The sequence below is a fragment of the Berghia stephanieae genome, chromosome 9 (assembly GCF_034508935.2).
Source record: "Berghia stephanieae isolate SIO BIC M18660-M18661 chromosome 9, UCSD_Bste_1.3, whole genome shotgun sequence".
Lineage (NCBI taxonomy): Eukaryota > Metazoa > Mollusca > Gastropoda > Nudibranchia > Aeolidiidae > Berghia > Berghia stephanieae.
Window position 1 is genome coordinate 17,140,717 of NC_088368.1, and position 15,397 is coordinate 17,156,113.

At 36.9% G+C, this 15,397-nt stretch overlaps 1 protein-coding gene across 1 annotated transcript in view; it reads right to left on the reverse strand.

Moving 5' to 3' along the window:
* Positions 1-302: 302 nt before the first annotated feature.
* LOC144979313 (uncharacterized) overlaps positions 303-15,397 on the reverse strand; it is a 42,548-nt gene continuing 27,453 nt past the window's right edge. The window contains exon 2 of the mRNA XM_078925944.1: positions 303-909. Coding sequence (XP_078782070.1) covers positions 328-909 — 582 coding nt within the window. The 3' untranslated portion in view covers positions 303-327. The remainder of the gene's footprint in view (positions 910-15,397) is intronic.

Genomic DNA, 15,397 nt, shown 5'->3' on the forward strand with positions numbered 1-15,397 from the left:
TTTTATAATGTACAAGATGAACCCGAAAAAGAAAAAAAAGTTTTATTGAATGAGTCGAATTTCTTAGAGTTGGTCAAGGAGAGGGGTAAATATGATTTTTCAGCATCCGCTCCATTATAACATAACACCGTCTTTAAACTTCGGGTCACATAGCTTTAAAAAGTAGTTTCCGTGTTGTCTTTATATAAAGTTTTAACCAAATTGCCGCTTCTTGTCAAAAAAAAAAAGAGTAAAAAAACCCCCTAAAAGATAACAACCCCCCCCCCCCACAACCACCTCCTCCTCCTCCTCTACCACCACCACAAACAGCAACCAATATCTTTCTATTTATTCATGACGAGTGCTTCGTCCGTATCTCAGGATAGTCGCCCTCGAACTGCTGACACCCATTTTACGATTAGGCGACAATTTCGATCCGAACGAAGCAAAACGAGTTTGGACGTTTCGTCGTTGGCCCCATAAACGCTTCCTCAGCAATGGACTTGGCGGTTGCTGTTGCGTCGATCGTTCCTGGTGTCTCCTGTCCAATTCGTATTTGACGAACTGGTTAATAAGGTCGATCACGACGCTATCTACAACTTCTCTCACTCGCTGATCTTCGTGGGCATACTGGATGGGCGTTAACAACTCCAGCGAATTGTGCGGGATAATGCGTGCCACGTCACGATCTTTGTCGTCATCGTCATCATTATCAGCATCACCGCTTATGACGTCATCGAATACAACGTTATCGTTGTTGTGGTTACGGCCGGATAATGTTGATCTCCCAATTTCTCGCGAGCTCTCGAGATTATCCGGGATTTCCCGAACTTTGCCGTTTCGTAAGATGGGCAGGAGATTGAGTGAGGCGTCGACGTTGATGGCCTGGGCGAGGGTGATGACGGCGACGATGACGACCAGATGCATTTTCTGTAAGAAAAAAGAGAAAGAAATTTATTTAAAGAATATACTAATTAATTTTTTTTTTTGAGGAATGGGGGTGACGGAGTGGTTATGGCACCGCTGTAACACTCCGAGGACCCGTTATCGAGTCACCAGAAAAAACTTTTGCCTCAAATATCGATCAATTAAAATGACATCCAACTATCCAAATGGTCTCAGACCTGGAAAATCTTTCTTATTTGGAGCTCCTTAAGTGTGTTGCATAAGTTAAGAAAAGAAAAATTACCCTTCTCCCTACCTCAACAAACAAACCAAAATCAATAAATGAAATGTTAAGTAGACATATAAATTTAAAATAAAATAAAACTTGCGAGCAACCCAAATCCCACCCTTAAAAAAAAAAGACAAAAAACAACAAACAACAAAAAACAAAAACAAACCCCCCCAAAAAAAAAAACAAACAATAAAAAAAAAGAAAAACAAAAAAACAAAAGAAAACCAAAAAACAAAAAAACAAAACATAAACAAACAAAACACCCCCCCCCCAAATTAACCCCCCCCCCCCAAATTAAAAACCCCCCACAAAAACTTCAGAAAAACCAACCAGACAAGAATCCCCTATAATCCGTATTAAAATAAACAAATAAATAAATAACTGACCAGTAAGTCTTAGGGACAATGGACTGTCTATCAGTCATAACTCAGGATTTCGGTGTAAAAGATTTTATAAAGCTTATGGAATTCATGGCGGGTGCTCGTCCATTCTACTCAACACCCTAATTTGTCAGAGCAGATGCTGGTTTATGGCACGTTTTGCCTCCTTGAAATGGCACGGTGAAAGATTTCGTGGATTACCTTAGTACATACACGTGTGTTGGTGTTCATACAATCATCATCATCATCATCATCATCATGATGATGATCATCATCATCATCATCATCATCATCATCAACATCAATATCATCAACATCATTAATTTTTTTATTATTATTATCATTATCATTATAATAATAATAATAATGATAATAATAATAATAATAATAATAGTAATGATAATGATAATAATAATAATAATAATAATAATAATAATAATAATGATAATAAATAATAATAATAATAATAATAATAATAATAATAATAATAATAATAATAATAATAATGATAATAATAATAAAAAATAATAATCATACTTATTATTTTAATTGTTATCATTATTATCATTATTATTATTATTGTTATTATTATTATTATTATTATTATTATCATCATCATCATCATCATAGTCATTATATATTATTATTATTATTATTATTATTATTATTATTATTATTATTATTATTATTATTATTATTATTATTATTATTATTATTATTATTATCATTAAGTCCCAGGTTTGAGAGTTTTTGCCAAGATGAGAGTCATTTAAATCCATCGATATTTGAAGGACGAGTTTTCTGGCCAAATTTGTAATTATGGGTACTTCGAGAGTATGGCGGTTTGGATGAAATAGCTCATTTAATGACTAGTTTTAGAATCAAGTCTCTCTCTCTCTGTCTCTCTCTCTCTCTCTCTCTCTCTCTCTGTCCCTCTCTCTCTCTCTCTCTCCCAGTCCCCTCCCCCTCTCTATACTCCCACTCTATACACTCCCTCTCTGTCGATATTTTACTCTGTCTGTCTCTCTCTCTCTCTCACAATCTCTCTCTCTCTCTCTCACTCTCTCTCTGTCCCGCCCCCCTCTCTGTAGTCCCACTCTATACACTCCCTCTCTCTCTCTCTCTCTCTCTCTCTCTCTCTCTCTCTCTCTCTCACAAGATGAGCATCCAAATGTTAGCTTCAATTTAGTTGTCAATGTTTATTAGTTGTCATTGTGTCTAAAATCCCGAGCAAACATTTGACAACAAATTACTGTCGTTATGTCTGTATTTCTGTGGATCCTGAATAATTCTTCTCCCGTGAATAAATTTAAGGAAAATCTCTCTCTCTCTCTCTCTCTCTCTCTCTCTCTCTCTCTCTCTCTCACGAACACAGAAACACACACACACACAGACACACAAAAACGGACACAATATAGAACCCATCGTAAAAATTTATGTTTAGGTGGTTTAAACACACACACATATACACACAAACGCAAACTGACAATATAGATAGAACGAAGAAGACGTCACTCAGGTCCTTGATTGTGCTTTTTGCCATAAATGTTTATGAGTAATTCTCACTAAACTGTATTAATCACTCGATAAACGTTCAAGATTACACATAGTTTTGTATGTTGGTCCGTAATATTTCCAGATGGCAATGTTGTGAGTTTCTTAGCCAAGCGCACAGCATCTATAGATAGTATGCGTTTGGCTTAGAAGCTCATGGCATTGCCATCCGGAAGTATAACGGACCAACACACAAAACTAAATGTATGTATGTATGAGTTGCATTGTACATAAGTACGGCACCTATAATGTGCTATGTTACTCTATGTAACAATGAACTTTTTTTGTCTGGTTAATACAGTTTCGTGAGAATATGAATCTGCATGTTACTCGAAATCGACTCAATTCGAGGGAGGAGAGGGTTGTTTCATGGGTCAGCCACTGTTGGTGTTTAGGCTGAAGAATTTTGATTATCTTTTCGTTTGAATCCTTTCTTAAAAAAATATAGCCTTGCGGAGAACATTGTGCTTATTTGAGTCAATAAAAAAATTGATACGGTGCACAACTCTACTGAAAGATTTGAAAATTAGAAATGTATTTTTTACAGATAGACAAACAGATAACTTGATTTCCTTCTATAATTTAAAGTCAGTTTGAATGTTCGTTGAGTCACCCAGATATCATAAAATACGTACCGACGACACGGCTAGACTCCCAAAATCAACCAATTTCGTCACTGTAAAAAGTTGTCAGTTTGCGTCATCTATTTATGACATCAAGTATTATTATTACTTCCGTTGTGTTGTTGATTTTTCGGTGATCAGTGTTGTTATAAAGTTTATGTGCGTGTGCGTGTGTGTGTGTTTGTGTGTGTGCGTGTTGTGTGTGGTGTATACATGTGTGTGTGTGTGTGTGTGTTGGCATTTTTCAGCAAATCGTGGCATTCATGGTGATATTATTCACTTGATCACATGAAGGTATTTGAGTCGCCATTTTGATTCTTTTTTTTACTATTAGGATTAGCTCGAGATCGAAGGATTTTTTTTCTATTAGGGTTAGTCATAAATTTTAGTAAAGGTGCTAGGATGTTTGTTTTTCCATAAGTTAAGTAAAGGGGAGACATTCCGAAAGCTCCTACGTCCCCAGTATTCTTTAAATTTGTATTTTCACCGTTGATATTTTGTCAGGCATTTATTTATTCAATTTGTCATTATATAGAAGTATTTTAAAAACTCTAGAACAAACCTTGATAGATTTGTGAAAGTTTAAAATTTCCTAATTTGACCATTGTTTTGATTTTCGGCCGCCATTTTGATTTGTTAAGTATTGAAAGGTAGTGCAAAGCAGTCCGAGAGTTGTTTTTTTCTATTAGGGTTAGCTCGAGAGGTTAGTCATAAGTCTTATTAAAGGTGCTAGGGTGTTTGTTTTTCCATAAGTTAAGTAAAGGGGAGACATTCCGAAAGCTCCTACATCCCCAGTATAATGTATTCACTTAATGTAGATGTTGCTGCTCGAAGCTCGAAGAAATAAATAATCATGTGAAATTGAATGTAAACTTCAATTTAATAACAAAAACAGATCACATGAACGTTTCGGGTTTCCCCTTTATCAACAAAATAGGATGAATGAAACACCAAAGATGAATGAGATAATGTGGTAGTGGCGTAGTTAAGATGAATAAACAAAACATTGGTTGGCAGGAAATGAGTATGCTTCTTTGTAAGGAAGCACGAATTAAAACATAATGCTAGATATTTCTAAAAAAGGTGCGCAATTAATTAAGTGAAAAGAGGGGAGGCGGGGGGGGGGGGGGAACTGTGTAATGCAGTTTAGAAAGTGAAATATAAAAACATGTAGAATGTTGTTGGAAGATAAATACAATGGAATTGAAAATCCTTTCTTAAAAAAATATAGTCTAGCCTTGTGGAGAACATTGTGACATTTGAGTCAATAAAAAAAAAATATACGGCGCACAACTCTACTGAAAGATTTGAAAATTAGAAATGTACTTTTTACAGATAGATAAACAGATAATTTGATTTCCTTTTATAATTTAAAGTCAGTGGAGGTGCATAAAAACGGTGCCAAACGCCACCAAACATGATCACCAGACTGTACTGTAAGGTAAGTTCTCGATCCCAGGATCGTCTTTTAACTCTGCTCACGTCTGCTACTTCAGGTTTATTTTCGCAGTTGATTTTATTACCACAACCTGTTTTCATACACGGACAACTATATGTTGCTGTGTCACGGGTCAGAGGCTATAGCGGCTCACACATCATGTTGGGCCACACATAAAAATCAACAGAGGATGTACCAACTTACACAGACAACGTTGTTTACCAATCTGCCCTCATTAATTAATGGTGGGTATAATATCGAATGGAAATAGTTCATTCCCCGCGAAATTGCGGGCTTTTTACTAGTCTTTCTAAATAATATGTTGAGTTCACACATGACTCGGGAAGAGCGTTTTAGTCTTTGATCGTAGCCATCGTTATGTTAACTTTACGAAGGCCATGCTTTCATAGTGCGGGGTGAAAATGAATATTTGTAGATGTTTGAGTTTGTAGATTGGTGTTTTAGCGTTTTTTATGAGGCTGAAATAGGGTTTTAAGTCTGGAACGTTTCGTGTTTGATATTTTGCTATTTTAATTTTTTTGAAGCTATTAATGTATTTATTATTGTCCAAGGAAAACACCAAGCAACATTAACAATATTTTACCTAAAAGCTTCTCATATGCAAGCGTGGTGCTCGTTCTTTATTTGTACATTCTAAAAATCCAAACTAAAAATAAACAAAGCCTCGAGCTAAAAGCGATTTCAGCTATCTTTTTCATCAAGCTTATTTTGAAATGAACATCTAGAAATTTGATTCCGAACAATACATCCATTAAATACATCTCTTTTTTAAAAAAATGGTAAAGTTTAAAATTGTTTTTTTTTTACATTGTAAATTTAGTCTCTTGTATCAAATATAAATATTATTTCCTAATTCATGTCTTTCACAACAATAACCTATCGTTTAATAGCCAAAATGCAATTTTTACAATTTGGCCATAAAAATTTAGCTTCATATATCAATCGATTCAAATTGCGCCAACTTGTCAATAATATTAAACACGAGACTCTCAGACCTGCTAAAATTTCCTAACCTGAGACTCTCAGAGAGAAACATTTGCCAAGTTGGGCCATTTTTAAAATCGATATTTGAATTAATAGTTTTCAAGCAAAAACGCAAAATGGAGTTTTGGCGGTGAAATCTACAAAAGTCTTCATGAATATTTGATTGCCATATTGCTTTTGTATCCAGCGAACCAAATAGACCGTTCTCTATTTTGACCGAGTGCCGCGATGCCATACCTTTTAAAAAATGTATTGATGCTATGTGTTTAGAATCCCCACCGCATCTGCCTGCCAGATTAAACGTACCATCACGCAAAATTAGGGAGAACTTTACTATAATGAATATTATCAATAAAATCTAATTCATAACAAATCAAAATATATTTCTTCAACTATGAATGGTTTTGTTCATGTTATATTTGTATCAAAACGTACTCAATCAAAATATTGGATTAAAAATAACATGCCAGAGATGTGAATAGGATTCAATAGTCTGATATCATGTCTCCCAGCAACGACCAGCTTGGTTCTAAACAAAGAAAATCGGTACTTTTTATTCTCCGTGCTGGCTAGAACTTTTTCGCGTGTCATATGATCAGAGTGTATAAAAGTCAAAACATGATCAGATTTATAATGTTTTTCTCCTCTGGACACACTTTTATGCTCGTTGGAGAAGTATTTCATAAGGTCGTCCGCCATAATTCCGATAGTTTAGAACCAGTTGCTAAGTTACTATGCGTCATTATGAGGGAAGTGACGTCACAACTGTTAAAGGCTATTGGGAAAATTGATTGCCCTATTGGTGATTCTTACTTTCATTTTGTATAGAGAGTATGCGATTGGCTAAGATGCTCACAACATTGCCATCCGGAATTATAACGGACCAACAGACAAAACTATATGCAACCATGAACTATTATTCTTCTTCTAGGTTCCATGCCTGGTCCAGGCTTCGGATACTGCATGAATTATCTCTCTCCATTCCTCCCTGTCTCTTGCTTTTTCAAACAGCTCTTGGATTGTTAGGTTGGTGAAGCCCTTCAGTTGGTCTATGAGTGTTTTTCTTTGTCTCCCCGGGCGCGTTTACCAGGTATTTTTCCACAACTTGCCAGGTATTCATTCTTATCTTTCCTTACTATGTGTCCGAAAAAGGATAGTTGTCGATCCACTATTAAGGGCATTAGTTTCCTTTGTTGGTATGTTTGTTTTAGCACTTCTTCGTTCGTTTTGTGTGCGGTATACGATATTCTCTGCATCCTTCTCAAGCACCACATTTCAAAAGCTTCAATGTTCTTTTGTGTTTCTGCATTTGTAGTCCAGCTTTCGCATCCGTATAACAAGATTGGCCACACGTAGCACTTCAAGACTCGGAATCTAATCCCGAACGACATCTGTTTGTTTTTCAAAATGTTTCCCAGGTCCATGAAGGCCTGTTTGGCTTGAGTTATTCTTGCTCGTATGTCTCGGTTACATCTTCCATCTGTTGTCACTATTGAACCTAGGTATTTAAAACTTTCTACGTTGGTAAGCTGCTCGCCGTGAATCGTTATATTGCAGGTGTTGTTGTTTTCGGGGTTTTTCTGTATTACCATGCATTCTGTTTTGGTGATATTCACTTCCATTCCCTTGGCTTCACTATCTACTAACACTTTGTCAACAATCTTTTGAAGTTGGATTTCTGATGTTGCAATGAGTACCGTATCGTCTGCGTATCTTATATTATTTATGTTATGACCTCCTACTTTTATTCCCTCCATATTATTTATGCCCCTCATGATTGTTTCTTGGTATAGATTAAACAGATCTGGTGAGGCAACACACCCTTGACGGACTCCTTTCTTAATAGGAATGGAATTTCCTGTAGAGTTTCCGATTTTGATAGATGCCTGCTGGGTGTAGTATAATGTTTGCATGAGTCTGAGGTCTTTCTCATCAGCGCCAATGGAGTGCAGTTGTTTTAGTATTTCTTCGTGGCGTACTCTATCAAAAGCTTTTTTGTAGTCGACAAAACAGAGGTATAGTGGGGTCTGAACCTGTATAGCTCTTTCACTTAAAACACGGAGGAGGTATATTGCGTTCCTTGTCCCTCTGTCAGGTTGGAATCCATATTGTTCTTCTGCGATTTCGGGGTTAATCTTCTTCCTTAGCCTGTTGATAATTATACGCAACAGTATTTTGTTGATGTGACTTATTAAACTTATAGTTCTAAAATTTTCGCATCTGACTGCACCTGCTTTCTTTGGTATTGCTATGAAAATAGAGTTACAGAGATCTTCTGGAATTTTCCCAGTATTGTATATATTGTTGAATAATATGTGAAGTTCATCAATTGCTAGATCTCCTAGGCTTTTTAATACCTCTACAGATATTTCATCAGGGCCTGTTGCTTTACCATCCTTCATTCGTTCCATGGCATGTTCAATTTCACTTTTGGTGATGTTTGGTCCGCTTAATGGTTCTTTGAATTTCAGTGGTGGTTCATTTCTATTTGGATCATTGTACAGTTCGCCTATGTATTCTACCCATCGGCTTTCTATATGTTGTTCTTCAAATAGCAGTTCCCCTTGTTTGTTTTGGATACAACTTCCTGCTGCTTTGCTTTTCCTTTTCCCTGATAGTTCTTTTATTCTTTGGTGAGCTTGTTGGGGGTTGGGTTTGTATTCTCTTTCGATTTCGCAGCATTTCCAGTCTAGATAGTTCTCGTGTGCCTCGATGCATTTGGATTTAATGTGGTTGTTCAATGTTTGGTATTCTGCAGACCCTCTGTTGCATTTTCGTCTTTCTTCAAATAGGTTTAGAATTTCATTTGTCATCCATTCCTTTTTGCTGTTTGTTTGAGCTATTGGTAAATGCTTTTCTGTAGTTGCTTTGACACACTTTTGGAATATATCAAATTGTTTTTCACATTTTTCGTTATCAGGTTCACTTTGGCTTTGTATCATGAGTGCATTTTCAAATTCTTCTCTCATTTTTGTTTGTATGCCATTGTCTTTGCATAACCTGTAATCCCTCTTTATTCTACCAGCTGTTCTCTGAATAGCTTTAAACTTTATCCTTACTGTACAAACAACTGGGACATGGTCACTGTCTACATCGGCGCCTGGGTAGGTTTTGCAATTTAATATGCCATTTCTGAATCTTGATGATACTGCTATAAAGTCTATCTGGTTCCTTGCTCTGTCCCCTGGTGATTGCCATGTCCAGGTTCTTCTTGGGTGTTGTTGAAACCAGGTGTTTGAAATCATTAATTTATTTGTTCTACACCAATCTGCCCAGATGTTTCCTCGTTCATTTCTGTCTCCGAGTCCATGTGGTCCGATTATGTCACCATCTCTGCCTCTGCCAATCTTAGCATTTAGGTCCCCCATTACCATAAGGACTTCTTGTGATTTACACATTCGTTTTGCTTTGTCTAGTGAATGGTAAAACTCTGTCATATCTGCATCTGTCGCCTCTTCTGTTGGTGCATAAACTTGAATAATATTGGTGTCAACTACAGGTCCTCTTAGCTTAACCAGCAAAACTCTGTCTGAGATTGCTACGTGCCCTTTGTAAAATTTGGTTGATTTTTGGTCTAAGATCATCCCTACTCCTTTTTGGAAAGAGGTTCCACCACTCCATATGATCTTATATGTCGTGTTGTTTTCTTGTTTTGACATTGTTCCCTGCTCTTTCCATCTCATCTCTGCCAGGCCAAGAATATTTATTTGGAGCCGTTTCATTTCTTTTAAAATGTTGTTTAGTTTTCCTTTTTGGGCACAGGTCCTGACATTCCATGTCCCAATTTTGGTTTTGTCACATTTGTTAAATTTATTTCGCCTAGTAACTGGCTGACGGTTCGGTGTGACCTGACGAACATCACGCTCCCAACCGAGCGAGGCAGCAGTCTTCCGTGAAAACATGCTCCCCTTTACGCTGTCACCGTTTAACTTTTTGGACTTATTCATGCAGTTAACTCGGCAAAGTTACAAGAATGGTTTGCCATTGCCTATTCTTGTCGCCCTCTGCAGTTGGCCAGCTTGACCTGTTACCGTTCGACACCACGAGGAGGTTGCAGTAGGGCTTGATGATGATCTATCTTTGCAGACTTGGCATCATCCATTTGTCGAACTATTATAGTCTGGTTAATAACGTTTAGTGAGAATTACTCAAAAACATGGATGGCAAAAATAAAAAAAACAATAACAAAGACCCGAGTGATGTCAAATTAATTCTATCTAGACCGTCATTAGACCAACAAACAACCCCAATAGAATACTTATTCCAGATAGCTTTTAACACTTAATTAAATTGGTTACAGCAGTGAAAAGTAACTCTTTTATTTCACTGTGCCAGAATGTTTGATTAATTCTAACGATTAAAACCGCCAAATTGATATGTGAATTGTTGATTTAACCAGGTATAAATATAGGCAACAATACTATACTTTGGCTTACCTTAAAGGAAAAAAAAATACTGTACTTTGAATTGCCATAAAGGAAACAATACTATACTTTGACTTGCCATAAGGGAAAAAATACTGTACATTGAATTGCCATCAAGGAAACAATAATAATATGGTTTGATTTGCCATAAGGCCAGTGATGCAAAGCAAACAATACAACACAAAAACACAATAACAAAATAAAAAGGATAAAATAAAAAAAAGATGAGAAAGAAAGAAAAAAGTAGCGAATAATCGCCATGCTGTCACTTTAACATGGAACTCATCAACTACTGTGAATTTTTTTTGTAAACAAAAATACAAAGGCATCAATAGGATTCAGTAGCCTGATGTCACGCCGCCAGGCAACGGCGGTCATCTTGGTTCTAAACAAAGAAAATCATTACTTTTTATCCTTCATGCAGGCTAGAACTTTTCATTCCCTTTTAATATGCCTTTTGATCAGAATGTGTAAAAGTCAAAACATGATCATATTTATGTGTTTTTTTTTCCTTTGGAAGCTTTTTTATGTTAGCCGGAGAAATATTTCATACGGGCGTCCCCCATTGTTCCGATAGTTTAGAGCCAGTGTTACTAAGTTACCATGCGTCACTAGGAAGGAAGTGACGTTACGACTATTGAATCCTATTCAACGATCTGACAACTCGTTCAACGGTAAAGAAACCAAGCGTGTGATGAACTGGTCCATACGTTGTTTAAAACGATACTATACACATTGGACCCAAATTGTTAAATTATTCGCTGCTATTGATGCCACTCGCAACAGTGGATTTTTGACCAATCAAAACATGGAATTTGTGACAAACATAGTTGGTTGTTTATAAACAATTACGTGAATGAATTGGACCGTTCTCTGATTATTGTTATTGTTTTTATAGCGCCAAATGTGTGACAAGCTATCTCGGTCAAATTATAAACGTTTAAGTTGAAACATAGATTTCTGTGTTCGTTTTATAGATAGAATGAAGTTGACGTCACTCGGGTCTTTGTTATTGTTATTTGCCATCCGCGTTAATGAGTAATTCTCACTAAACTGTATTACCCAGACTATAAACGTTCAAGTTTACACATAGTTTTGTGTGTTGGTCCGTTATACTTCCGGATGGCAATGTTTTGAGCTTCTTAGCCAAGCGCATATTATCTCTAGATAGTACGCGCTTGGTTAAAAAGCTAACAACATTGCCTTCCGGAAGTATAACGGACCAACACACAAAACTATGTGTAACCATGAACTTTTTAAGTCTGGTTCGTACAGTTTAGTAAGAAGTACTCATAAACTTGGATGGCAAAAAAACAAAACAACAAACAATAAATAACAAAGACCTGAGTGAAGTCATCTTCATTCTATCTATTCACCAAGCGGTAGACCAGTGCGTATTTTACTTAGACACATGCCATCAATAGCAAAACCTGTGTCGTTTGCTATATGTGACCCATCGCCTCAAAACGGTAATAAGTCGGGATGATTAAGAAGCTGAAAATTGAATTTATAGCCAGAAATATCAGACTGACGTTGAGTTTTTATGCTTTATTGAGGAGAATGGATATCATATTTTAGAATGCTAAATATCAACAATTCAAATATTTGAACAGTTTAGCTGTGATCAGACTTTTTAGCGTATGGTTCCTCCCGACATAATATCGTTTTGAGACGTCGGGTCACATATTTACAAATCACTGTCAAAGAGGCGTGGTTATCTAAGTGTATATATGTGTCAGTCCATGGCATCATCAGTCGGAAGGTGGACATTTTCGATTTGCATTTTTTTGGGGTGAACTTTCTTGAAGAATATGCTCCCCAGAGCATTTAGAAAAATCTTTATTTTGAAGTAAATTGCGTGATTTTTCATGAAGTTATGGTCAGATGTATGGGAGAAGTATCCAGTAACTTTTCTCAAATTTCATACTTTTTCAACTTGACTAGCTGTAAAAAAATTTTAGAAGTGAAATTAAGGTTTTATATTTCCCGAAGATGTACAAAAAGGGTTGATTTAATCATTTATGACAAGAACTCATTTTTGATCAAAATTTGACCTTCTAATTAAACTTGGAAATATCTCAGTTCAAACCTTTTCACCATCATACTGATTGTGTCATTCACTGTAACTTATTTCGCTCCTTCTATAAAACAATGTGACAATGACAATCACTTACACGCCACCCAATGTATCTATCTGGTATTATATTCTGACGGTACTGAATGAAGAAGAGTTGAAAGTAATCCTTTAGAAATATTACACTGAACCAGAATTTGAGATTAATTCTAACGATTAAAACCTGCAAATAGATTAATAGTTACTTTATCCCGACATACGGGTCTCGATAGCTCACTCGGTAGTGCACTCGTTTCAAAATTTTCATACATCATTCACAGGGGAAATTTTTATTTCAGGTTCATCTCGAGAAAAGACTCCTAGGACCCCGGCCAGGGCTAGGACAAAAACAAGAAATCCCATTCCAAGACAAAGACAGAACGAACTCCAGCCAGGGCCAGGACAAAATAAAGAAATCCCATTCCAAGACAAAGACAGAAAGGACTCCAGCCAGGGCCAGGACAAAAACAAGAAATCCCATTCCAAGACAAAGACAGGAAGGACTCCAGCCAGGGCCAGGACAAAAACAAGAAATCCCATTCCAAGACAAAGACAGAAAGGACTCTAGCCAGGGCCGGGACAAAAACAAGAAATCCCATTCCAAGACAAAGACAGAAAGGACTCCAGACAGGGCCAGGACAAAAACAAGAAATCCCATTCCAAGACAAAGACAGAAAGGACTCCAGCCAGGGCCAGGACAAAAACAAGAAATCCCATTCCAAGACAAAGACAGAAAGATCTCCAGCCAGGGCCAGGACAAAAACAAGAAATCTCATTCCAAGACAAAGACAGAAAGGACTCCAGCCAGGGCCAGGACAAAAACAAGAAATCCCATTCCAAGACAAAGACAGAAAGGACTCCAGCCAGGGCCAGGACAAAAACAAGAAATCCCATTCCAAGACAAAGACAGAAAGGACTCTAGCCAGGGCCGGGACAAAAACAAGAAATCCCATTCCAAGACAAGGACAGAAAGGACTCCAGCCAGGGCCGGGACAAAAACAAGAAATCCCATTCCAAGACAAAGACAGAAAGGACTCCAGCCAGGGCCGGGACAAAAACAAGAAATCCCATTCCAAGACAAGGACAGAAAGAACCTTGGGAAATGGATGATATAGGGGATATAGAAGACAAAGCAAGTGACCTCCTACCCGCCATGGGAGGTCAAAGACCCCAACCAGAATATTATGTACAGTGGTACAAAACAACAACAACAACAACAACAACAACAACACCAACACCACCACCAACAACAACAACAACACCAACACCACCACCACCACCAACAACAACAACAACAACAACACCACCAACAACAACAACAACAACACCAACAACAACAACAACAACAACACCAACACCAACACCACTTAAAACATCAATGACAACAACCCCCCCCCCCCCCAAAAAAAAAAACACAAAAAAACAACAAACAAACAAAACAAACAAAACCAAACCAAACCAAACCAAAACAAAACAAATAACAAACAAAACAAAAAATCCAAAAAACAAAAAACAAAACAAAAACAAAACAACCCCCACCCCCCCCCCCAAAAAAAAAAAAAACAAACAAAAAAACGCACTGCTTTTATCTTGTCATGGAACTCATTAACAACAATGAAAGTTTTTTTTTGTAACCAATATACAAAGCATCAATGAACGAATCTGATAACTTTTACTCGTGCAAGTAAAGATTCCACACAGTGAATAAATGGAAACATAAGACTATCCACTGAGCCGAAGCTCAATGTCAACAGGTGTCAGCCATGTTGTCCGGACAACATGGCTGACACCTGTTGACATTGAGCTTCGGCTCAGTGGATAGTCTTATGTTTCCATTTATTCACTGTGTGGAATCTTTAATTTTTACCTGATGTGGACTAATCTTAATATTGGAACTTTTAACTTAAGATCTATTAAAAGTAACATTCGAAAGGAACAACTGTGTCAAGATTTAGAAAGTTATAAAATCGATGTGTTGTGTTTACAAGAGACGAAGATCCAAGATGGCGTCGACCAAACAATAAATGGTCACAGACTGCTGTGCTTTGCTTCCAGTTCACCTCACTATGGATGTGGATTTCTCATAAATAAAAACTGCAGGGATTTGACTAGTGACGAATGGAATGTTTCGGACAGAATATGTGTTCTTGAGCTTAAGTGTAAGATCAATTCAAGGAACCAGAATAACGATAACAAAGACGATCACGGTAAGAAGACGTTCACTATCTCAATCGTAAATGTTTACTCACCAACAAGTCAACGCGCAAAACAATACCCAGAGGAAACTGATAAATTTTACAAAGACCTAGACGATACACTGAACAAAATAGGAAACAAATCAATATTAATAATTGCTGGAGATTTTAATGCCAAAGTAGGAAAACGTCTCGACAGTGACACACTATGTTTAGGATCATACTCAAAAGGAAAACGTAACGATAACGGAGAAAAATTAGTCCAGTTCTGTGAACAGAGAAAACTTTTCATAACAAACAGTGCTTTCAACCACCCATCAAGACACCAGACAACATGGGTAGGACAAAGGAAAGACCAAACCCAAGACAAAATGATAACAATACACAACCAAATAGACTATATCATATGTCGACACCGCCATAAACACTACTCAACCAACTCGCGATCATACGGTGGTACACTGCTAACATCCGATCACAAACTTGTAAAAACGAATTTCAACATAAAT